General features: G+C 37.8%; 1 protein-coding gene across 1 annotated transcript in view; it reads right to left on the reverse strand.

Moving 5' to 3' along the window:
• Positions 1–27491, reverse strand: part of LRBA (LPS responsive beige-like anchor protein) — a 368370-nt gene that overhangs the window by 27453 nt on the left and 313426 nt on the right. Inside the window, exons 48-52 of the mRNA XM_054293253.1 lie at positions 13891–13980; positions 10575–10767; positions 7830–7892; positions 4534–4689; positions 962–1129 (exon numbers count right to left, since the gene is read on the reverse strand). Coding sequence (XP_054149228.1) covers positions 962–1129; positions 4534–4689; positions 7830–7892; positions 10575–10767; positions 13891–13980 — 670 coding nt within the window. The remainder of the gene's footprint in view (positions 1–961; positions 1130–4533; positions 4690–7829; positions 7893–10574; positions 10768–13890; positions 13981–27491) is intronic.

Raw genomic sequence — 27491 nt, forward strand, 5'->3', positions numbered from 1 at the left:
TGAGTTGTGCTTCTTCAAAGTCACTCACAGGATGCAATTTTCAGTCAAGCCACCTCTGTGTTTCAAATTCAAGTAACTCCAGATGAGTAACAGACTGAATATGGAACACACAGCTTTGCCAAAGAGATTAATTTGGAAGATGTCAGGTATTGTTTTGATTATAAAACTGTGTGCCAACTATAACTGCAATAGATGACAGATCTAATACCACTTCTTGCTTTCCAGATGTCCATTTTGCCCTCTTCAGAGCAGTTTTTACCACTATATAAACAGGGTCAGAGAAGACCTGAAATGAATGGAAGAATACCTAAGAAATACTCTTCATATGATAGAATAACCTTTTCTTACCCCTTCCCTCCAGGGCATTTTATTTTTTGCTGAACAGGACTTCTGTTTGGCTATGAAGTGCCCCTAAATTTATATATATAAGTTCTCACAAGAGGTCTTGAAAGCCCCTCATTCCTGTAAAATGGCTTACTCCAGGCTTTTTTTTCAACTGTATATCTGCTTTTTTCTTTGCTTTGGGGATCAGAAATTATTTTTTTGTGTGTGTGGAGTGAAACTGGCATAAACCAGTAAAGATCACTTTCTACCTTTCCTGTTTCATAATACAGAGTTAAACAGTCATAGTGGTTCAGTGTTTTTCAAAGAGTTAAAAGAGAGCATTGTCATGAATAAAAGACACGATTCAGGAATTCCTGGGAAATGGTGCAAGCTGGAAGAGAATAAATACTTTGGCAAGTGCAAGGTGAGTTTGAGTGGGGAAGGATTAAAACTGAATAAAAATTCTGCCTTATTCGTTTGGTTATATTCTTGCACTGCAACCAATCCGAATGCCTCCTATGTGATTGTGAGGATTGGGCACATAGCACCCTACCTACAATTCTGTTCTGTAAAGTGTTTGCTCAAGGCATTTTGAGACAACCTCCCTATAAACCAGGGTTTTTTGGTTTTTTCTTACCTCTTGGGTTATCACCGATGATGTTGGTTTTGCCATTCCAGTACCAGAGCAGCAAGGTTGCATCCCGGGATCCTGAGAGGATGTAACAATTCCCTCCAATGTAGGACTCTGAACGAGCCAGACAGGTCACAACATCCCAGTGGCCAAACACTACTTGCATCAGTTTACCTGGAACACAGCAAATTGATTCTTTAAAAACTACCCTCTTATTCTAAGGCAAATTAAATACATTATAAAATATTTTAGAAATATTTTCTTTGTCCAAAAAATAAAAAAGCTCAAAATAGAACTGTACTGGGGAGTACTATTTTCTCTTTATTTATTTGGTGGGAACTTAATTAAAAGTGCAGCAGTCCTTACAATCCATGCAAAAAAATACTTTCAGTTGCTCAATATTACACTTTATTCAAAAGTCTAACTGGATTTGCTGAAGCCCAGCAATTGCAGTTCTTGAAGAAGCAGGATAAGAACACACACACACACTTTTCTCATGCACCTACTCAGCCCCTTCAGGTAGCTGGGGCCAGGACAAATCCTGCACCCAATCACACTTTTGTGAAGTGTGATGCCTCCAACGTGTGACTCTGGCTTTCTCAACCCAAATGACCATTTGTTCTTTGGGCTGGCAGAAGAACAGGAAGGAACAGAAGGGCTTTGGAAGGATTGACAAGACAGGCCAAAAAAGAAACAGGAAATACAGACTACTGCATTTCTAAATATAAATGTAAAAAAATTAAATTAAATATTCTGAAAAGCATTTAAAATAGTAAGTAACACAGATCAGTGTTGGGACTTAAGCACATTTTTATAAAATAATTTGTTGCATGAACTAAAAACTATCCCTAAATATGGGTAATAGGGAACACTTCACAGCCTCTTTTTAAACAGTACAAAAGCACTGCATTTGTATCCAGCCACTAAATAACAATTAATGGCAATAAAAGACTTCAGAGAGTGGTTCTGAGAAAATAACAAAAATAGACTTTACAGCTCAATTTACAACAAGATCAAAAAGGTAATTTCATTAAAGTGAAAAAAAAACAGAAAAAACCCATGACATATATATGAATTTCTACAAAAAAAGTACTTCATGTACTTAAGTACATGCACTTTACTACATTAAGAAAAAATAAAATAACAAGATGCAATTTAAAGGAAACCTGCACAACAGATTCAAAATCAAATACTGAAAAAACTAATATGCCTGCTCTAACCTTCCAAGGGCAATTGTGAGATGAAGAGCTACCACATGAGCCATTTCTGAGTGGACAGGGCAAACTCCTGGCTGCACTCTTACTGTGCATACCCACCCTGTAGTGCAAGGGTGAGTAACTCAGGGACCAAATAATTATGTGATATATTTTTCAGTTGTATTGACATTACCTGGGATAATCTATACTTCTAGAACACAAGTTTATGCTATAAACATCACTGAATTATAGAGATCTCCTTCTCAATTATTTCTAATTTTTTAGGTTCTGGTCTAGAAAACAAGCATTTTACAAGGTTATTTCTGTCTGGTTATTTTTATTTTGTTTGGTACAGCCTAAAATCCAATGAATTTCATTAAAACGAGAAATAAGATTTTGCTATTTTATATTGCTAAAAAAAAATTACTCATTTCATAAGAGTTCCTCAAACTTTCCTGTTTCCTTTAACATGAGTTGTCCTCTACACAGTGATTTCAAACTTTTTCATTTGCACTCAGATATCCCTTTTTGACAGAACAAATTTTCTAGTTAATGTTTTATTTGACAGCTGCGTTGCAAATAATTAAAAGAAAAATAAGACTCAAGTCTGCAGTACTGAAGCTAAAACACTGTCTAGAAGTCATTCCCACTGCTGGAGGAAGGTTTTATTGTGCTTCTGCTATATTGGCTATGCTGATAACCCATGATTTAAGCTGAAAGTATTTCCTATTAAAAACAAACAAACCAACCAATGATCTGATAGAAAAATGATTCCCTTTTTTTGGTGCAAGTGCTAAAATGTAATTGAATTCAACACTTGTGATCACTTGCCTTCATGCATTACTGATCACATCATCTTTTCCCCTTGATGTTCTGTTGATTCCAAAATATTTCCCTACTTTATTCTCATTTCAATTTGAAGCAAAGTAAACTATATCTGAATTCACTTCATTTAAGCAAGAGTTGCTATATTGACAAATAGAAGAAATAAATCTGAAACTTTTCTGACAATGGTATTTTGGTTTATACCCTGATTAGTTATGGTAGTAACAAGGTGCCTGGTGAATCTGCCATACACAGAGGAAATAATTTAAAGAGTTATTTGTAGTCCAGGTTGATACAGGGCAAGGCTACCAAAACCATACAAGTTCCTTCCATATGTGTAAATGATATAATTTACACATTTGATATAATAGAATTATCTCTCTATTCATATAAATCTAGCATATACACTGAATATTTATTACTGCTAGCTATCCTTTCTGAAGATCCACTTTAAATTCACAGTTCTATGTAAATTTATTTTCATCAATGAGAAAATTAACCTAAGAAGGGTCTAACAAGATGTCTGTATAATGAATTGTGGGCAGTCAATATTACATAAATGGAACTTCTCCTTTATACGTAAGGCTTTAAAATTGTAAAAATGACAGAAATACTGAACTATGCCATGAGATCTAAAGTCTTAAAAGATTTTCATTAAAGACCCGTCTATTTTGTCAGACATTTTGGTTTGCCAAGTGTGAAAAACACTGTTAACTAACATATTTAAGAAACCATGACAAACATGCAGGATATTCCCCAGGGATTAATAACCTACTGGAAAGCTTGATGGCACACACCCATTAACCACACAGGGTCATTAATCCCAAAGAAGTACCTTGCAGTGAGGTCGCCATTTCCATTATAAGATAATGAAAGGAAAAAAAACCATACCTAGTTTTTCCTGGGGTTCCATGGCTTTTAAATTCCTGTAGCTCTTACATAGAAAGATTCTATTTAGCACGACACATGCATGACTTCAATGCTTTGGACACACTCCAGCTGACAGACTAATTTAACTGCTGCCCATTATATCGATCAGTTTATGCCATATAAAAGAATTCAGTGGCTCCAAATCAATTCTACTATGGCATGGCTTTCAAAGGCTTTCATAGAACTCTTTCATCAGATTTCAAAATTTCTCTTCTTATTCTATGGTACTTGCCTGTATTTCCTAAAAAATCCCAGTTTTCTGGTGCTGAAAACCAACCAGAGCTAATTTCATGTAAATACTTCAGGAATAATTAATTCTCCTGATATGCCAGGCTTCATACAAACTCTCACCTGTGAAAACTACAGTGCAAAAGCAGGCATCCCTGCCCTGTAAGCTTGAAGTGTGAAGCTCAGTCTAAACCAGAGCTCCTTCTCTCACATGTGCTATCATTCCCCCAAAATGATAGCACACAATACATGGCAGCAGTAGGCAAGGAAATATTTGACAAACATTATTAATAGGGGAATAAATACACACTCCACCCCTCCTCCTTCATTTGAAACAGTAGGCTGATGATGAACAGAAAAAATCTTGTAGTCTGTTTCCCTATTTTAAAAATACATTACCTGAGTCAGTGGAGTAAACACGGAAACTCTTGTCCCAGAAGCCACAGACCAAGATGTAACGATTGTCAGAGGTGATGACAAAACACTGGGAATGCACCTGAATGCTTTGGTCTAAAAGGTCAGTGATCTGCCTCCTGTGCATTCCTGTATTGCTGGCTGAACCAAAAAACATACAGACCAAGACATTTTAGCATCCACCTTCACAGAACAAAAGTACAGTTTAGAAACTTACATTGACACCAAATACATTCCTCACCTCCGTTACTTTTTTTTTGTGGCAGGGACATTTTCTTTCTAATTCTACTTTAAATTCTCATCACACTTCTAGGAACAATGCTAATTCCTTTTAGTATATATTCTAAAATAGAAGAAATCCCCCTTTTCAGAGACATGCAGCTGAGAAATAAATGAAAGATTGACCGTAGGCAATGGTTAATAAGATTCCTTCCCTCCTTCTTGAAGTATAAGAAATTAAAAATTACAAACAAAGCAAAGGAATGTAATTATAAGACAATGTACAAACCACATAGTGGTTCAAATGCAGCACAAAAAGGATCATGATTCTAAGTTTTACATCAGTTGTATTTCATTGCAAGCAGTGCCATTTGAAAAAAGAAAAATTTCAGTAGGCATCACTGCTGTTCAAATTTTTTTAAGCACGGCACAAAAATTAACCAGCTTATCTCCACAATTAACTTTAGGGTTGGGAGAAATTATTTGCCCTATTTTGATCACTTAATGTTTAATTCCCTGAGATACTCTTGCATTGGGAACACATAAAATGGACAGGAAACAATTAGTGAACATTTTTGTCATATTATATCTTGTCCTTGGATTAATAAGGTGTGCAGATAGATAGATAGATACACATAGGTCCCACACACATATACTGTGAAAATCCTACACTGTAGGAAGAACTTTCAGTGTGCTTTGCTCCTGAGGGAACCTGATTTCCATCCCAGGCGAGTAATTTCCCCTGGGTTTGTCTGCCAACTGCTTGGAGCACCATTACTTCCATCCAGGTGGTCTTCCAGACCTATCTCTGTCCTAGTCCAGTGCTCTTCCTCACTCTTTGTTCTTTGACTCCTTTTCATTCTCACAGACCAGCTACCTTCCTAGCCTTGGGCTTATTCCATTTACTCTGTGTCAAATCTTTCATTTATTTGTGCTTTTGCTATATTTAAAATGTTGATAATGCCTTGTCCATATGGGTAGCAAATAATTTAGCAAGGTGTTGCCACTTGCTCTCTGCAGGGAACACAAATGTGGCCTTCACTGATCTTGGGGCCACTTAAAGAGTAACAGCCCCACGTTACAAATGCACAGTGAACTGCTCTGTATGACAAAATAGCAGCAAAGGAACCTCAAAAGACATGCAGATCAACTAATTCAGTGAGGATAATGCCTTCAAAACACTTCACCTCAAAAAGAGGTCTAGGGTCTGTGTCATATCAGACATTGCTGGTTTATGTCTTCCTGTACACCAGGAAAATGAGGAGGGCAGGAATCCCTCCTTACGACTAAGCAACAAGATTCCTGCTATAACCATAAAAGTGTAATTTTGTGGTCCTCTTAGGTGCCATTTCTAGGTAAATGTGTCTAGCCACAATTAAAAACCTCTAATATTACCTACATAATTACTTGCTTGCACCCAATGATGCTACTTAGCAATGACAAAGAAAGCCTTAAACCTTTTAAACTATGTCCAGTGTAATCACAAGGCTGATTTGAGATCAATTGTAGGAAGACAATATTAAACCATTTTTCAGAATGTGAACATTGACTTTAAAGGTCTCTGTACCAATGTGATTTGGGGTTTTTTGCTGTAATATTTATTTACACTTCTAAGATCTACTTGATAGCAGATTTTAAAGCAGAGCCCAAATTTCCTGCTCCAAACATTTTTTGGATAAAATCTGTTTCAGGAAGGAAAGGAGAGTTACAGCACATGTCTGCCTCATAATAACTACTGCATTATTCAGATAAGGATTGATTTCAGAAACTCGGGAAAAACACTTTAATTTTATCAGATCTATAAAATGGTTTCATATGCCCCCACTCCCACTGTTCCTAATCCTAGAGTTTACGTAACAAAATGGCTACACAGGAAGAGTCTGGATCTACAGACAAAAATATCCCACTTCCTATTAGGATGTACACATTGGTTTTGAAGTGAATTCTCACTGTCTGACAGACCTGTCATTCTAACCTATCCATGCAAGCTCATCTTCGCTCTGATTTTTCCATGCTGCTCTAATTGGCCACACCACTTTTCCAATTAAACCACACTGAAACAGCTGGTTTTTAAACTAAGCTCAAAGTCCAACAAAATTGGGGGTGGGGGGCACAGAATCGTGTCTTCTATGCTCCTATCCTACAGCTAGTTTGTGTTTTGGTGTTAGGTCCTTGAGTTTTTCTTTTCTCATCATGTTTAAGGTTCCATTGGCCATGCTACAGACTCCAAATACGCACTCCCCACAGTTGGGCCTGTAATGAAAGAGCTGACCAAACTCTAACCCTGCTAATTGAAAAATCAGCTCTATACAAACTGATAAACCTCTATAATAAAAAGTCATGAATTTCATCTACTACACTGAGACATTAAATAAAGGAGAGACATTCGTCCACCCCTTTTTAATAAAAGAAAAACACACACAAATTTAACTGGTGAAGCTGATCAAAAGATGCAATACCCTTGAAAAATGAATACTAATATCTCAACACTAAACCAGAGTGGGCAATATATTTCAACTTTGAAACTGCTTTGCAATTACACATTAATCCCCTCAGCCTGAACAGCAGGTCTATGAAGAAAGGATTGATCTCCTTTAATGACGGAACCCTAGCACCATGGTTTTATTTTTCACAACACGGTGCAGTTAAGAACCCCACTGTTATTATGAAAATTTCCTCAGCAAAGGAGCTCCATCACATTACCAGTGCACCAATTCATCATAACGTGCCTCGCTCCTGCTCATCAACAAGTCTGAGTGATGAAAAGATCCAATATTATCCTGACAGTACTTCATGCACATTCTCAATCACACATTATTACAGCATCCATATTAATTTTCACTGACACGCGTCCTAGGCCTGTTCAAATTAGGCAAACCAACGAGGGGGAGTTGATGAAATACCAGCATAGCCACAGCTCATTGCATTCCAATTTGCATGCAAATGGTTTATCAGGAAAATTCCATTCCCAGCAACCAGCAAGTGAAAAACAACCGTAATCTACACTTCAGGGCCACCATACAGAGCTTAATGAATCGCAAAGAGAGAAGGAAGTGACAGACCTATGAGAGGATCGATTTCCACTGGCAGCTGGTAAGGCTGGTCTTGTACAGCACCTTGATGAGCTGGAATTCAGGAAAGAAGATTTTAAAACTTTGCATTTTTTTTTAATACATGAAGCCACATATATTTTATAAATCAAAGCTACGCCCTTTTTTTAACCATTCAAGATTCTTCTGCGTCAATGGAATGAAAAACAAAAAAAAATCCAGGTGCTTTTGCAGGCTGCTTATTAAACATTTATTTTAGATTAGGGCTATTCTGAATGTATGCCATCAGCAGCAGCTCTGGTCCTGAGCCATAAGCTCTAGCAGATGCTTTACTGGCAACCTCTCCTGTCGCAACAAAACAAAATTAAGAGGTAAAGAGGACTGAAAACAAAATGTGACAACCATCTGCTGACTGTAGCAAATACTATTTTCCTCTTCACTTTTTAAAGGACTGCTTTGGACAACTGAAGCACAAAGGACATTTTTTTAAAAAAAGTCAGTTTATGATACAGAGAGGGAAATCTCATAGTCATCTCATAGTCAGCCAGTATTTAAGGATTCATCCTTCACCAAAACCCATCTATTTGCTAGTTTGCATAGAAGTTAATATATTAATTCTGCCAACCCACATTTCATCTGGGCACCTGACATACCAGTAAAATGTTTATGTACTGAATTCTACTGCAGGGCTAAAAAGAAACCATTTTTTTCCCATAGCTTCACTACAAAGAAAGAAACCAACTGCTCTCCATCCCCCTGACCCCCCCCTCACCAGCAGTCTGTTTGGAAGAGAAACAAGAAATAATGGCTAAATACTTGCACTTATGATTTTTCTACCTACCATCCACAGCTTAATATAAAAATCACTGTCAATACAAGGATTTCTTAAATAACTGATTCATAAATAAATGCAAAGTTCTACTGCAATGAAACACCAACATAGAAGAAAACAGGAAATCTATGTGACAAAAAAGAGCATCCTGCTGGCTACCAGTGCCATTAGATGTCAGCAAAGCCACCAAATTCATATTCAAAGGCAGGAATGGGCTTTTTAATTACACATTAGTGACAACTGGTCACTTGGCAACTTAACTTTTTTATCATGATGCCTCATTAACAAAGACAATGCTAAGCCCACAGCAGGGGATATGGAGCAGTAATGATACCTGCCCTCTCATCCTGGGAGACCCCATTTTGGTATAAAATTGGAAGTCAACAATAGCACAGGCTCAGGAGTCCACAGACAGATTTCTTAAGAGCACAGTACTTCATTAACAGCCTGCAACTGATGTGTGCTCTCACAGAAATGGGGTGATTTTTTTCTTGAATATTTATGGTTGGCTTCTGTTTGTCTAATGGCAAGACAAGTGTAAAATGCCTCTAAATGAAAAAAATAGCAACTCTAAAGCACACTTTACTGCTCTCCCTTTCAGAGGGGAGGGAAAAGCCTGAAAAATCTGAAAGCTCTATTCAACTCAAACCAGTTACCATTACACTCACCAAACTGGTTGCTTGCTCACGGATCATCAACAGCAGAATTCTGTTGAAACCAAAACCAACTCCCACCACTTTTGAATATTTTCTTCTTCCCATGAGTTGTATGTTCACAAAGGCCATTTTTTAAAAGCCTTGACTATTATATGCCCACTGTCACACATCCAAGCTATGAGAGGATACTGTCATCCTCCTTTCAAAGAAATCTCAGGAGCCATGTAAATAGTTCTTGCTTGCAACTTGTTATCTTAGACAAGTCTCCCTTCCCCCCTTCCTTCCCACCTTTCTCTTGAAGTGTTTCTCAGGCGGGTGAAATAATACATAGATGTTTCTATTTGAGAGGTAATTTGTAAGAATTACAAAAAAAGTGTGGGCGTCATCTGGCTTTTTTCAAAAAGGAATCAAGGACCATGGGTCAAGATTTCTTAGTAGGAATTTCAACCATGTAAGTGTTTCTCTGATGCGAGTATCTTCTATTTAAGTTATTTTAGTGGAAGGTCATTTTTCCCCCCTTTCTTAAAAAGCCTTTGACCAAATATACTGCATTGCACCAAAATAAACTTCCTTTGACAGCTTGGGCCTAAGACTGTCATAGTCAAGGAAAGGAAGATTGATGTCTTTAAGATTGGAGAATATCAGAATTAAAAGCGGAATTATATTCTCAAGTACAGCACACTTTCAAAGGAAAATTAATTTTATTCGTTGCTGTGCAAATGGCTATTTTGTTTTCCTTTCATACTAACAATACATAAGCACCTACATAAGTAACTTTGGGATGTTTAAGATAATACCTCAGATATATTTTATTTTCGAATTCTCATGGGGTGGCTTTAAGAGCAGAATATCAAGTTTTTAATTAAGAAAAAACTGGCATAGAAGATTTTGGGCAAGTTCTACATGCTTTAAAACTGCCTTTGACATGATAAGGTTCAGACTCCCAACAGACAGAACAACAAATTTAAGAGGAAGAGTGTGCCTTTATTGTGATGGACTGTTTTTGTCTCCTTGCATGGTGCCTGATGGCCTGGAAAGAAACATATTGTTTTTACAAACCTTTGGTGTGCTACATATCTTGCTGCAATAGCTCAGATTACCTTTCCAAGGAGAAACTAAGCGCACATTGGAAGAGCCTGCTGTGCCAATGAACCGGATTTGCTTTTTCCACTTTAAACCCACAACAGTTCCGCAGCCAATTGTGACCAGACAAGAGGAGTGCTGCTGGATGGCAGGGGTTTCTCAGGCTCCTTGCTTTCAGGTACTCACCAGGGAGGCTGTGCCACTTGTTCACAGCAAAGAGCCTGTTGGCAGTGACCGTGATCACGGCGGGAGTGGCCAGGCCGGGCTGGGTGTTGGCAGCCACGTGAGCGACCGGCGAGTTGGACGGGAACTTGAGGACCATGATAACATCCTGCTGGGCCTGCTCTGTGAACATCAAGGGGCTCTGCAGGAGGAGATACTGTTGAGTGCACACGACATGAACCCAAATACACGGGAAAAGAGAACACGGGGAGGAGAAGAGACAGGACAAGAGAAGGAAGATTGAATTAAAAACCACGAGATCCGATAGAAGCTGCAGTAGAAAAGCAAATGCAATAATAAGTGGAAAGGCTTGTGGAAATAACATTTTAGGCAGAAAACCTTGCCTGCACCCTATTAATCTTAGAGCTTTGTTGAACACAGGGTGTCTGTATACAGACTTTGCTACAGATCACAGCAGATTAAACTAAAAGTTTTCAATTGCCTATCTCTGCCAAAGGAATTCTCCTTCATATCTGCAGAGACAGAATGTCAAGGAAAGCAATGCCAAACCAGGAGGGAAACACAAAAAATAGTGAGCAAAAGAAATTCCTGCTCCCAGAGATTGTCTCGAGTTACATTAAATTGGCAGACTGCAATTCTTTACAAGCCAGATGAGAACATGAAAGAGCATTAAAATAAACAGATACACACATACACTAGATATATGTTCTGTGTATATTTCTGGTGTACAAAAATAAGATTTATGAATGCAAAGTAGAAGACTTCACTGCAAACGTGTTTCAAAAGACAAACATAATTAAATGGACTTGTAAAGAATACAAAGTGGACATGATTACAGACAGTATCCTGCATTGTTTCCAGAAATGCTAAAGAAAAGATATTAATCCAGACTCTCATTTTCAACATAATTTTTTAGGTTTTTGGTTTTTTCAGTTTAGTAAGTTGGAAAGTTTATTAACTTTTTAACTAAGTTCTCTAAGAATACTGCAAACATCAAAACAAAATATTGAGGATCTGGATATCAAATGTGAGGAGAAAAAGCAACATCTGATGGGTTTATGACTGTGTGATACATCTGAAAAAAAGAGAATCCCAATGAAATGCAGAGGTACAATCATCATGGTCATCAGTAGCTACACTGCTCAAGTATTTGTAATTTTCTAATAACCAAATTGGAATACTAATGAAGTGTCCTTGGCTATTCTCCACCTGCAATATTTCATTACATATATGTGTATGCAAGTGCATACATTTAATGTATATTTATACAGAACTAATAAAAAAATTAAATACATTTGCATTTTTATTATCACTCCTTTTAAAAAAGTTATTAAGAGTACTTAGAAAAACATATTGCCCTATGAATTCCTATTTACAGTCTTGCATAAAGGTGTAAATAAAAGCAACTAATAAGCTACCCAGACACCCTTCTGAGCAAGTGGCTAAAAGCCAATCAATATTATGAGTTAATCCTCCCTGGATGCTCATTCAATTAAAGGTGTCAGTAATGCCTCATCTGATGTGGCCTCAATTAAATCCAGCTATCTGATGGTTGAAAACACAAGGGGATACAGCAACAGCAGCAAAACCAGACAAATAGGCAGCCTTCGTGTGACTGCTAATTACTACACCTGGTGTATATTATGGCTTGTGCACTTAACACAGCACGTGGTAACTTCCAATTCAGCTCTATTCATGCACACACACACACGAAAACAAAACTCAGTAAATAATGCAACTAGAAATAATTCAAAATTATGACAGGAAAAATATCCCTACTGTATTTCAGCTCTAGGAATACTTTTAAAACCACTTAATATAGTGCTATTACAAAAACATGTATTAAAATCCACAAAACCAGCAAGTGAAGAATTAAGGGCTTTTTTTTCCTGGGTGTACCCCAGCCCAAAAAAACCACAGGATTTAGAAACAGCTAACTTCTTATATTTTAACTTTTTCTGTTACATACTAAATCTTCACTAATTCAGCATCATGAAAAATATTATGATAAAACCACACAAACTGCTTTCTGGTATCAAATTTATTTATATAACAATGGCTCTGACTAATACGTCAATAATCAACTTCTCAAGTTGCTGCTCTTCCTGAAACAAATCCCTTTAAATTAGAGTGAGCACTCAGTGCATGGCACCATGACAGACAGACAGACATGTGGCAAGAGGCTGCATGAAGGGGAGTACCTGGGCTCCCCAATATCCCTGTTAGCAGGGCTCTTCTGAAACACACACACGAGTGCCTGCAGTGTCTGCTGGCCTGGGACCTGGCATGGGGCACAGGCAGCTGAGCTCAGGTACAACACATGATGCATTTGAGAAAGGCCAGTAAATCAGTTTATCAAGGAAGTTTACACTTCTGAGACTCCTGCATCACGAGGTTTGTAAGCTACTTTGGAAACATTTCATGTTTCTGTGTAATCTTTTAAAACCTTCTGCACTTCAGATATGTTTTTAAATTAATAACCTTAGTCTGCTTGAGTAGGACATATTTTCTTCTTGCATGTCCTGTATGACATGTTTATGGTTTTTGGGGTTTTTCTGTATTGCAGTGTAAAACGTACACTCTAACAATAAGGGAATATAACCTTTTGAAAACCTTGGGAATTAGCAGACCATTTGCTCCACTTGTCAGAATATCACTTAACATCTTTAGTCCTGAACCTACAACAACACAAATGATATTTTAAACACAAGGACTGCACACAACATGATATGAAAAAAGATCAGTAATGTAATAATAGTTTGTAAAATAAAATTATATTAGACACAAGTAGAGGTAAAAGGGAAAGCATGTTAATGCTCACTGCCTGGATTTTATCACCCTAGCTTTACTGCAAAACACATTTAGTCACATTCTTTGCTATGTAAGTTTCAGCTCATGAATTCCTAGTAATCCTGGTTTTAAGGGAAAACCTATGCCTGGGGGAAAAGACAAGGAAGTTCCACCTCCTAAATCCATGCTTCTTGGGGAATCTGCCAAAGATTAACTAAATTGTCTCCACGAAGACTGGCTCTCACCTGTACAGGTATAGTATTAACAAAATCAACTGATGAAGTGTTCTTGGATTACACTGACAAAAAAAAAGCTACACTAGAAATCAATGCAATCCTTTCTGCAACAAATAAAAGAAATAGTTAAGCACTGCATGCAACTCCTACCGAATCGTAACTCATCTGCTGGTTTTAATAAAATAATTCCACAGCCACATAAAAGCAAAGTGAAAGTGTCCAGTTCTGCAAAGGTAAGGTAGCAAAGGAAGTGAGCGCAATGGCAGGTCACAAAGAGTTAACATGGCACTTACCACCTGCATGGCAGAACTTCTTGGAGGATGTGGTTCTATGAGCAGTTGGGAAGGGGTCTGTCCAAAACTTCGTATTTGAGCTTCCACAGCCTGGAAAAGGCACAGGCAGGTTTGCATGTTAAGAGGTGCTAATTACAGGCAATAGAACCATAACTGTCACCTGAAAATGTCATTCCACACTTCTGGCTTGTTTCATGTTGGAAATCAACCCCGTGTGTTCACTGTGGGGCTAAGTGCTTGGCACTGGTACTAAGAATGAGGTAATCATTTTTAGTACTGTGGATGCTATTTCCATGAGAAACTCTGCAAAACCTCATCCTGCTCAATGATATTAAACAGAAACAAGCTATTATAATCAGAAACCCTCTATATTGGCTCCATTTTTCCTTTCTAACACTGGCTTATCCTGTTTGTATCATAACTCAAAACCAAAAGTTAACTTTTAAAAAGTTTCTGCGTGTATTAAGTGTTGTACATTAAACTCCATTGCTTCATTTCACAGCAGTAACTAGAAGGAAAGCAATACTGAGCTTTTACTCTTACTTCCAGGTTTATTCAAGAAGAGCAAACAATGTTAGGATGCGTTGAACTACCAACAGCAAAACTACAGGAGAACATGAAGGCATAACACAAGGGGGTTTTAAAAGTTTATTTGCATCTTCAGCAACATGCTTTAGTACTTCCTTCATTTTCATTTCACATGAAAATATTATGCTTAGTGATTTCTTTAAAATAATTATGTTTAAACCTGTGAACTTATACTTCTTGCCTCAGGCATGTCCAACCAATTTTCCATGTTGCCACCTCTTAGCCCACTAAGAGGTTTAAGTTTAAAGATAACATCAAGCAGCCAAAATTCAACAAGTTACTTCTTATCATGTTGGCCCCCTGCACCATGCACAGAAACAGGCTGATAGTACAGAAACAGGCTGATAGTACAGAAAATCTCAAATCATTCAGCTGAGTTTGTACCTCTTTCATTGTGAGCTTAACTAATCACCTTGCCTTTGCTGTGGACTAGCATCCTGTACATGGGCTGATGCCTCAGGTATATTCCCCTAATTCTTCTTTTTCATGGTTCAATCTTCCTCAATGCTCCTTGCACTTACATTTCCTGGTCTATTTTAGCCACTCCTTAAAATTTTAAAGACAATGGAATAACACCAATGCTGACCTTACTCTTACAAACAACTATTTTTACATAATTATAAAGACCATTAGCAGGACATTCTCCTGTTACAAAAATAACAAAGCCAAAACTAGAATGCACCTGAGACCTTAAAATAATCATCCTCTAGATAGTAAACATGCCATCCAAAACACTTGACCTTATTATATTTGGCAGGGCTTTTGAAATATCTGAACGCACCAGAGCAGGAGTCGAAATTAGTCTCTGAACAGATTCTAACACTCTTGCCCACTCTGGGAAGGACCATAATCTTCAAAGAACTGGTGAATAAGTTATCAAAAAGCTGGCTGAAATCTGACACACACATACAGTGTGATGCAGCGAGCACTTTTTCAGTAACAGCAGTATCAGACTCATGAAATACTAAAGCTCAGTAAGACCACATGAGTTTCCTTCCTGCTGATGAGACACACTGCATTAAAATTCAAATCTGGGGGTTTGTGTCTCAAGATATCAAGGGAATCACAAAAACTTTGAGGTCTCTTAAGACATGAGGCATTAACAAATGAACTGGTCAGCAGTCCTACCCTCTCCATAAAATGCTCTTTGTTTCAAAACATCCAGATTTTAAAAAGATGTGCCCAAACTTACTTGCAGATTAAGCAGCATATTTTTAGCAGCAAATGGGAATTCTGCCCTGCATTGAGGGTAGAACCAGAAAATACAGGATAAAATATTCTTGAAACACAACTCCCATGCCTTTCTTTTAGAACTGAGAAAAGATAAAGCAAGGAAATAATGAGCTTTAGATTTAATCATTTCCTTGTATATTGACTTATGATCAATACAGAAACTTTCATTCCCAAATGCTCACGTTCATCATTTAAATAGAATCAGAATTTTTATCTCAACCTTGAAATCTGGTATGTCTTTTAATGCCCAATAATACCTCTGGAAACTATACACTTACATGGTGCCAACAGTGAGGGAAAATGATAAGAAACACAAGATATCACATATTGATGCACAGTATTTCAATACATTCATCATTACAAGAGCTCAAACTGATGCAGATCAAGTATAAAATACTGTACTCAACCTGCCAGTCAAGAGGCACTGTCTATTTTCACATAGTGTTTGTCCGACCTGGTGAAGCTGCTGACCAGTGGAACAATGGTTTTGCCAAACCCTGCCTCAGAGGATCACAAATTCTCCATTTTCAGTCTTAACAGACACTGTTTATGACCTAGTTTGAGTTTGTCGTCTTTACTGGTGTCTTCAGAAATCCAAAAGAAATTTGAAGAACTGTTGAGTAAAGGCAACAACACTTGGACAAATATGTCTAGACATTGTGGCTAGACTTCAGAAAAAAATCTTCTGCATTCTTTCTGGTTACCACGAAAAAAAAGTAAAGGTTTCTCTTTTTAGTTTCCACATTTTGTAATAATGACCAAGAGAGTGCACTAGCAAGCCCAAATGGTTCCTTCCTTTTCCTAGACTGTATTCAAAGTCAATCCAGATGTCAGCTCCACATTCTGATGCCTCAGTCAGAAGGTTCACATACAGAAGGATGCAAGATGACCTCCCTCTGTCAGCAGAAATGTGATGGAGTCAATCCCCATCTCTCAATTTATGTAACAGCAGAAAGAGCCACCAGATGCCACTCAGACTTTTGTTCAACTTGTCAAAGAAAATCAGGCAGGACCAGAGAATCTTTTTCTCAGAGATATAATTAGTATCTCCTTTAAGAAAAGAACCTACCTGCCATTCACCTGAGAAAATACAGTAAAATGCCCATCAGTCATAAAGTCTCCATCCACTTCCTTTCTAGTGAATTCTAGCCCAGGCTCTAACTGAGCTTTCATGAAAATAATTATTACCAGCATCAGTCAGTATTACTAAGAGACAGCTCCTCCAGCAGTAGAGGAAGGTCATGTGTTCTCACACTGCTGGATTCCTCTGGGGCACACAGCCATTCACACGACTGTAGGTAGAAACATTTGGGAAATTTGCACAACCAGTTTCACATCTATTAAGGACACCATATAACTGGTAAGACATACATAACCTTTGCTTGAAAGACATTTTTAGCTTGACAAACTCTTATCACTGAAAGCAAGATGTGTGCCACAAAGTAAAACATAGTATCATTCCACATTTTATTTCAGTGTTTCTCAAATACCAAAGTAAAACAGCCTTTTTCCTGTTAATAATCTACAAACTCAAAATTTTGGTAAGGGCAGAATTGTTCCAGATGCTACAACAAGAAGCAATAAAATGAAACAAGGTAAGCAACCCTTTACAATAATTCACACAGTATGCATCCCAAACACAAACTTATGTAACACTGTATTTGGAATGTTAATTAATTTAGAAGCATGAAAGCCATAGGGAAATTTCCTAAGTTAACATTTATCTGATTGTACCCATTCCTAAAAAGCCTCCTAGGTCATCTCCTCTTCTGTTGGGGTATGGGAAGGGGAAAAGGAGAATAGGGAAGCAAATTGAAAGAAGGAAAGTAAAGAACTTGAAAACTTGGCTTAGCTATAATGTAGTTCCTGGCCACTGTTTAGTATGGCTATTTCCAGTCTCTGAACTTACCCTCTCATCTAACTGTGAAGAAAGTTAATTCAACAATATGCAGTACCCATCAAATACGGCTGTAAATTTTTTGGGAAGGAGGGTGATGGGGAGGTTGAACATATGGATGCAGTTAAGGTAAAAACAGATGTTTGTTACTTTTCTTTGCAGCAACACTCAGAAACTAAGTCAAAATTGCTTTTTTTTCATGTTTATGTCTGAAAGAACTATAAAATTAAATATGAGGGAGGGCGGGTGGAGGGGGAGCTGCAGTGAGTGTCACAGAGAAAGAATGAAACGGTCTCCAGTTTTGAACTCAAATTCTCAAATGAAGGCCCATAACAGTTAAAAGGCAAGACATACACCATTTAACTCCAGATTTAAGTACCTTTAAAGGGACTAGCTCAGAGTTGCTTTCATCATGCCTCCTCAGACACAAAGCACCAAACTGAGGAGTCCGGGGGCACAGCACACCCATGTTAAAATGCATGCCTTGATCTGAGGGTACAAGAAGCTACAAAGAGGCTGCTCTCAGCTCCTTTACAGTTCTGCACCAAAGTATTCCCAATTACTTCCCAAATCTCTATGATCTAGTTGCCAAACATTCGAAACCCCAGGTGAAATAACAGCATGCATTGTAATATATATTCTTTCAGCACACATGTCAGGGACAGAAAATGTTTTGGGTTCATCCTCCATCTTTCTGCCCAGTATTTACGTCCAGAAAATAACAGCCCTTGCAAAAGTAATTATTTTGGCTCTCTGCCGCTCCTACCTCACTTTTCAATATTCAAAAAGGTTTACACACATGTTCCTCAGTGATTTCTATTGGCTTGAGTGATATGCAATTATGATTACTTGCTTTCCCCTTCCTTCCACCCAGATGTTGCTTTAGAGCATCAGAGAACACAGACTGTTTGACAGGGAAGTTGAATGGCTCAGCGGCCAACCAAGGAGCTCCTTTCCCCACGGACAATGATTAAAATCCAGCTCCGGTAACAAGTGATCAGAAAACCCCCTCTGATCAGAGAGAGCCACTTACACCCCTACAGGAAAATTCTTATTTAAATTCCTCTAGGACTACAGGAATACAGATAACACTAGCCAGAGAGCAAGTACAATTCATAACAATAGATAAAATTGCTGGAAAGAGGCACAAGATTGTAAAGAGAAGCTCTTTGTAGCACCATCTCCCCTGTTTCCTAACAATCCCCATTAGATCAAGATTGTGAAAAATGGGCAAAATGCTTTTCTAACAGAGGCAATGTATATGCTGGCTGACTGTACACCTGCCCTGGGGATATTGCACTACACTTGACCCAAGGAAAAAATACAGCACTCAAATGTTAGTATCATAAATTCACACACTCCCATTTGCTATTTTAAAAATGAAATGAGCAGCCTAGTTTCTTCATGTCAAACCAGAAAATTATTTCTCTTGTTTTGACTTTACAAATCAAACATTTTGTTCTGAATCACTTCCATATTTTGTTTTCTCATTTCATCATTCACTTAATATACTGATTTAAGAAAAGTGTGCGTGCTAGCTTTGAAATCTAACACATAGCAGGGAAGAGAATGGAGCAGAAGAAAGGCTAAGGAAAAGACACTACAAGACCAAGAGCTATCTATTGTTCTCTAGGTGTCATTAAACCTGACTGCAGAATGTTTGTGATGCTCCCTCTGCTAACCAAGCAGAATGCAGAAGGCTCCTGTTGCTGCCCACTAATGCAAGTACAGCTCCAAGCCCAGCACCTCAGGGTCATGGCTCCAGAGCTGAAGCGTGGGCAGAAATACTGTCAGCAGCCCACAGAGAGGGGCCTTATTAGGGCACACGAGCAACTTGGGATGGAGCAAAACGTGCACAACCCTTGCCTGTGTGTTAGCGAGGTCTGTAACAAAACCGTGGGCCTCATTACACAAAAAAACTACAGATACATGGAGAAATTAAGGCCATCAAATAGAAATTCAGCTTTTTTTTTCCCTTCCTGCTTTGTACCTTCCTCATAAGAAATATATCTGCGGCATAATATATTTCTTTTCTTCTTATCACCCCCCAGTTTCACCTCCTTCTGCCTGAAAATACCAGAAAATATCCGAGTTCTGCAAATACCAGAATTGTCTAGAGATTGGTTACTGGTCTAACCACTTGTTGTTTATAAAATCCATATTACAGATACATGGATGGGAAGGAGTTACCCTAAGCAGGATTACTTTTTTTCCTCAAGCTGTTTGAAATCAATATATGAATAATACATTATCCTATTCACATCAGAAAAGTGAAGAAAGGAGATCTCCATAGGATGCCTTCCACCATATCTTTACAAACAAAAACACTAAACAAGCTCTTAAACGACAATAAGGAATTTTCTGTGAGAAAAAGGAAAAAATGTAGTCTTTTTGTCCAGACAAATCAGTGTGACAACTACATGGCACTCATTAAAATAAAACAGGAAGCAATCACAGTTTGTAAGAATACAAACAGCAGCCCCTCAGGGCCGTGCAAGTTCCCCAATGTGAATCTATACATTCCAGGCATATTAAGCAGAGGCACAGCCCGGCCTGGCTGCAATCTCCAGCTCACGCAGCTGTCCGTCCACTGCAGCGTAATCCCAGCTGCCAATCTGAAAGAAACCAGTTAGTCAGAGCAGACACAACCAACAGAAACAAATGTCACTCAATAATGTTCAGAGGCTCTGGGTTCATGGATAATTTCAAACAGTATCTCTGTCTGGAACATTGATGTGCTCATTCAAAACACCTAAATCTTTGGCTACTGGAAAGAAGCAGATAAAAAGCACTAGAACTACAAAAACAGGTCTGGTAGTACTTCAAAGAGACTGACAAAATAAAAAGGGAAAAGAGTCTAAAAGGAGAGTAAAGATCAATTTAAGGACCTGCAAATAAAACTGAATTCGATACAAGCAAAAACCTAAGCTGCTCTGGAATTAGTTTTTTAAAATAGAACAGTTTCTGTTTTATTTGAGCACCACAACCAAAATCGCTTCCTCCTTCTCTTTTCTGTGGCAGCTAAAGACTTCAAGAGAGCAAATCAGTGCTTTCCTTTCAAATCAATAATTATCACAGAGAAAGTAGTGGCACTGCCATGCACAACACCCTCAAACTTCAATTTCTGGCATTATTCATTTCCTTCTCTAAATAACTAAACAATCCCAAATTTTCTTATATTAAACTTTTTCGTCTGGAAAAAAGCAATCAATTCCAATCTGTTAGCAGTCCACAGAATTTCCTAAACACTGATGTCATCTCTATTTATTAAATAAGAAAGCTTCATTAAAATAAAACATTTCAATCTGAAGGAGGTTAATACACAGATGTCAAAATTCAAAATGTAGTGGTCTTTAAACTGTCTTCCCTGATCACCTTTCAGAATCTGCAACAATTGTGAAAAAGAAATAAACAATTCCTTTTCTTAAGCTATGAAATACATTTATTTAAACTCTCATAATCACTACCTGCAAGACCAAACTTGCTCTTTCCAAACTATGGGTGCAAAGCTATCTCAGGGTTTTCTACTGCAACAAATGAACTTTTTGTTGTTACTTAATAGAATGTAGCATTTAACTGAGACTTTACTTTTAGTTAACTGCTTGAGAAAAACATTTCCAGCATGACCACAAGCTTTGTCACTCAAGCAGTAGCTATTTATCAAGTATAACTAATAATTAAAATAACAAATTTTGGTAAGTAAACACTACACACATGTACAGCCACACTGATGCCTAGGTTAGACACCCTGGGCTGCAACAAGGACATAGAATGAAAATATTCCAAACAAAAATATTTAGTTTCCCAATTACTATGAAAGTCAATACAGAGACCATTCAGATAGCATAAAGAGGCTCCAAATAATCAAAGCATGTGGATGACACAAAAAATTCTCTAGCCTGTTCACTTCCATGTTTCTTTCAAGGCTAAATGACTTGGTGTATAACTGTAACTATTATATACAAGTACATCTCATCCTTTCCACATATGGAAGAGGAAAAAGTACTTTAAAAATAGAAACAATTTATATCAAAAGGAGTTATTTTTGAAGCATTATGAATATCACTTTTATCCCTACCTTATTTACCTTTCTATTATTCTTTCTTATTTAATGCTAGCCAATAAACATATCAGGTAAGACTGAACAGCCAGGCACAAATGAAAACGTAAGGAGCCCAGGGGGGTCTCAAGACCTCTCTGGTTCTTATAGATCCTCAAGGCAGGTCAAGCAAGAGGTGAGGGAACTGACTGCACTGAAAATTTCTATCCCTTGAATTTCAATCAAAGGCTGAGTGAAAAAAGCACTCAGAGCTGAAGAACTAATTCACATGGGTTACCTTCTTCCAAAAACTTTACTACTTCCTGCCAGTGTTTTAAATCCTTATACATGGAGCATCCCAATCCTACTTTAATTAACTCTAAAATGTCTCTTCTTTTTCTGCTGGATAGAGAAGCAGAATCAGCAGGTAAAATTACAATCTACCCTGTAATGAAGACTAAAAGAGAACAACAAAGTCAAATATTTTTCTGGATCAGAACCCAGCTGAATATTTTTCATGTCTGTTTGTAAGCATTGTAGTAAATATGCAAGCTAAGACAAAGGGCAATAAATCCCCATTCATCACATCAAACTCCAGGCTGAATGGAATCAAAGGAGTGCCACACCTCCCAGATAATTGCAGTAAGCACTTGCTTATGGTCATTTTGCTCCTTTACTCCAACACCACAAGCAGGTCACAGTGTGAGCAGAGATGTGAGAACTAATAGGCAGCTGATACACATGGGTGGCAGGAGTGGTGCTCCTGTTATTTAATGCTCCTTTCCCCAGAAGGAAATACTGCATCCTTCCACGGGAGAGTCCTGATGCCCAGGCAGGCTGATTCCATTGAGCAGTGGTACCTGCCCTCACAGGAGGCCCTGCCTCTGCTGCACACTCCTACCATGGGTACCACCCCAGGAACAGACCAAGGCATGGGCTTGGATGCACTGCCAAGCCCACATCTCCTTAGCCATTAAATCACTGTACAATCCTTTAAATACAGCTTTCTTAATTCCAGTTCCATACAGGGGTATTTTAATACAGATTTGCAATTAAAACGAGACCAATATCAAACATTTATTTGGCTTTTCCCACTGTTCCTGTGCTATACAACACCGAACATGCCATCTGTGCAGCACACTTCCAGGCAGAGACAATTCAAAGATGGTTTCTAAGGTACTTTGAATGTTGCTTGAGTGAATTTGTTACTTACCAAATACAGCACATGGAAATTTACTGCTCTGTGACAGTTATGTTATAACCATTTTACCCTACATTTTAAAACTCATCACAGCCACAACAAAGACTGTTGCCCAACCTGCCAAATCCAGACTGATCATTTTCCCAACTATTTAGTAAATGTTAACTATGTTATAAATACAAGTTGTGTTTATATTCCGTGAAAGATTCACTGTTGCCAGGGTTCTCCAGCTAAGCTAGAGCTGAAATATGCTATTAACTCCCACCATGACCAGACCTAAAGAAGAGGCCAAGAATGCTTTCTCTGGGATAAGATACCAGATCTGCTACTGCTGTCATGAAACTGGGGTCATGTAAACTAAACATCCTTCTAACTTCTTTTGGGCACAGAAGTCTTTCAAACTGTAAATATTTAAAAATAATGTAAGACTCATAAGAGATAGACCTAAGATGCATAAAACTTACCCAAAGATATTAATCTTAAATAACATTTAAAAGCTATTATCCATTAAATAATTTTCCCATATGCCTTAAAACTGAAAATAAAGGAATTATCTTTTTTATATATATAATCAGAAGTGGCACATTCAAATACCAAGCCAAATACTATATCGAAACTGATTCTTCATAATTTTTGAAACTCCTGAGTTCATATGGAAATGAAATATCACCAATAGAAAGAAAGGTGCCAAAAAATGGAGAAAGCTTGCTTCCTAATGTTAAACAGACCACCTTCATGTAACAAAACGGCAGCTTCTCTTCAGAGGAAGAAGTACAATACAACAGAACCATCTAAGGCTAAAAGCAAATCACTTGATGTTATTATTTAATGGGACTTATTCTTGTGTTTTTAGAGATATTATTGCTAATTTAAAAATTATTAGTCCTCCTTAATTGCTGACTTCAAAGATCACATCAGAGGGTTTTGTTTTGTTTTTTTTTTCAAATGTGGCTTTTTGATAAGCATGGTATAAAATTCGGGGTGCTTCCTGCAGGGTAGGGAAGTACAAATCCTATATACAAATACAGTTTGTACTTCTTGTACAAATCAAGGATGCATTCTCCAAATAATACTTCATCTTCCTGCTACTAACTTTGTTTCTTTTCTTTGCTTTTATCCAGTGTTTACACTAACTACATAGGGATATCAGTGAAGAAATGTACTGTTAAGTAGTAACTAAGGGCAGCCCACATTCATGTCGTCCTTTCTTACACCAAGCCAGAGACAAGAGGAATTTCTGTTTTTCTGACCAACACACTGATGAAATACCCACCAGTCAATCCTAGATACAAATTATTTTGTATGGATTGTGCTTCAGCTCCTAATCAGTCACTTGTCTGAGCGACTTAGATCTAATTCTACTTTTTTTTTCACTCCATTCTTGGACAGCTACGGCAAAAAGAGAGCAGAATTTGTGATAAGAAGGTGCTGTGAATTCTCTCCAGAACAGCTGGATGACATTTGTCTGTGCTAAATGACTCCTTGCCCCTTCCATCCAGGCAAAGAAAGAGCCCTTCCACAGCAGATCTTGTGACTGGGAGTTCCACAGATCAAAACGTGGTGCTCAAGAGCAAGTCAACAGAAGGCAGTGACACAGCAGAGCTCTGCTGGCAAATGCAGGGCTTTTCACCAGGACATTTACTGCTTGCCCACTGAACAACAACTTCCCTCTGCAGCTGCCACCTCCTTCAGCAGAACACACAAGGAGCAGAGTCAATGACAGCACTACCAAAATGCTTGGAGGGGAAGAGGAGGAGGAAGGAACGGTCTCTGCAGGAAGAGCAGTGCACCAATATGCCAGCAGGGATACTGGGTCCCTTGCCTTGCTTCTCCTGGCTGCAGCTCCCTTCCCCCACTGGCTGTGACTCAAACCCCGCTCTCTTGATCTACTCCCCTCCCCCTGAGATTTGCCTTTGAATTATGCAAGCTTTGCACTCCCCAGGGTTTATCTGCCAAAAGGTAGCATGTGGCCCATGGTTTGCATTTTAGTTTAAAATTTTCTATTACGGCAGTCAGATCCTTTCAAAATACTTTACTTCCTTTATTCCCATAGGCAGAAAGAATGGCAGGAAAAAATTGTTCACAGAAGTACAAGAGGATGTAAAAGTTCTACGTTTTCAGTTAGAAAAAAAAAAAGGTGGAATATGGTTTTAATCAAGTAGTTTTCCTTCCTAGACGAGTACTTCCTTCTTGTAATATATATAACCTGACTGCCTATAAAAATAAAGGTGCCAGTCGGAGCCATTTAGGAGACCTAAGGAAATTCTGCATTAACCTACACCCCTCCACTCCTCAGTGCCTTCCACCATTGTTCTGTGTGTGGCCTCTTTGATGAGTTAGGTCACCAGTACCCATGTAGATATCTGTGGAGATACCTCAGAAACACATGCATCATGGGCCTCTCATTGCTGATGTGGTACAGGCTCAGCACTATCTGTGTGGGGAAATTGCCAAGGTCTAAGCACTTGCTATTATTTCCATATGATACCTAAAAGCCTCAATAACTTGCAGCTCTCAGAATATACAGCAGCTTCTCTTTGGTTTAGGTTTGCAAATAAAAATACTTCTTCTGCTACAACTGTCAAGATTTAAAGACCCAAACCTGAATCGTTTCAAGAGGAAAAAGCTAAAATCATCATTTTTGAAACCAAGAAATCCAGTTTAATACTTGCTTGATAAAAAAGATACTCAGTCTGAGGTGCTGTGCCTACCTAATAATACTGTAAATTGTCCACATCAGAAATTCATTTGAGTTCTAACCAGGAATTTGGTGGAGAAAAGAGGAGATATTTTTTGGAAGGCTGACTGAAGGAGAAAAATAAATGCTGATTGAAGCTGCTTGGTAGCACAGAATGTTAGCACAGGTCCTCAGGGAGGCAGATTAGCAAGCAGGAAGAAGGTGAGGCTGTCAAAGGTGCATGATAAATTCATTTAGGACATAGATATAGAATGATTATGCACATAGAAATACACACAAACAGATTTTTCATTACTTTCATCTCTACCCATAAGTACAACCACAGTAAGTCACCATTGGTGATAAGTCATTAAATTTCTGCAGTATCAGTATTGCATCAGAGCTGATCATATGTGCCATTTAAAATTACATGTTCATATTTACATAATAATAGACTTTACAAAACACATGTAAATGGCAAGGGATACCTAACTAAACAGGAGACCTTTCACTGTTTTAGTGGCATGCTTAAAAATCCTAAATAGAAATATTCTATTGGGCAAATCCTTCTAGCAACTCAGAACAAAAGTACTACAAGACTCAATTCATTCTTCTGCCTGCATTCATCAGTGTGTATTTTTGACACCATCAGTAGTGTTTCAAAATTCTGCTGCTGCTAAGCTACTCCACACTATTGTGAACTCAACAACGCTACAATTCTCCCTCTCCTGTTTTCATTTTTTAGTCAGTTCAGACAGCACAGAACAATCAAAAATAAGAAACATTGTAGCAAAGTACTATAAAAAATGTGACAAATTCAAAATATTTGGTAACAAAGTGAATGCCTTGCTGAGATGATCCGCACTTCCAAATATTTGTAACTCCCCTGATCCTAAATTTTTTCAGGGTATAACAATAGTAAAACAGATCACAATAAATGTGCTAAAAGAACTGTTCAAGAAAAATTTAAATCACACAAAAACTGTGTGTGGAGACTGCTACTTTCACCAGTGTTATTTCAATTATTAGTTTAATAAATAAAGGTTGAATGATGGTTCATTTAATAACAAAATTTAGAACAATTTACATACAATACCCAGCCTACATTTCAGCTCACACTTTAACCAATCACTTCAGGAGTCTAATAAATACTCCTAAAAGGTAAGAATAATTCCATGCCAACGTAGAGTGAACAAATTCACTATCAGTGAACTGAAAACACATCACAGTGAACACCTACTAGATGACTCTTGGATCAACAATTTTTCCAAATCCAGATATTTTTTCTTGTAAGCCACGTGTCCCAGTATCCCTCTTCTTAACTCAATTAATGGTATTTATGTGCAACACATGTGTTTTATGTTTAAATAGACTAAGGTGCAGCTTGCAGACTGATAGGAAGCCATGTAATGACAACATTGAGCCATCACTTTGGTATTAAGCCAGTCTCTGTGTCACCTCGAAATAAAACACTTGATAAGATTCATATTGCTTTGTTTTCATGGACTCTGAATATTTTATAACAAGGTGCCACTTACATTTATTCTATAATTAATATACTTGCAGCTATACTTGGTACCAATAGAGTGTCTGAAGAGAGGACATAAAATCAATCAAAAATCTATTTTAATCATGCCACCATGCCCTTTTTTAAAACGCTGGTGTAGGTGGTAGAGGAGGAACTTTCAAACATACAATATTCTGTGAGATACTTTGGCAAATAGATTTTCTGAATGATGCTGAGTCTGAGTAAAGCTACTGATCTTTGCAATGCTGAAATATTTTCTTTTGCATCTGAAAAACACAGGCCAGGTTATTTTAATTTGATAGCAAAGCTAATTAAAGTATCTGAGGCTACAAAAGTCTGATGCTTGCTACATATGCAAGACTGCACTTAACTGTTAAAAAGTAAAGTAAGTAAAAAAAAAAAGCAGAAGTAAATTCAGAAGCACAAGCCAAATCAAGG

This window comes from Melozone crissalis, unplaced genomic scaffold, assembly GCF_028551555.1.
Source record: "Melozone crissalis strain CALT ecotype California unplaced genomic scaffold, PUWL_Pcris_2 ptg000006l_1, whole genome shotgun sequence".
Classification (NCBI taxonomy): domain Eukaryota; kingdom Metazoa; phylum Chordata; class Aves; order Passeriformes; family Passerellidae; genus Melozone; species Melozone crissalis.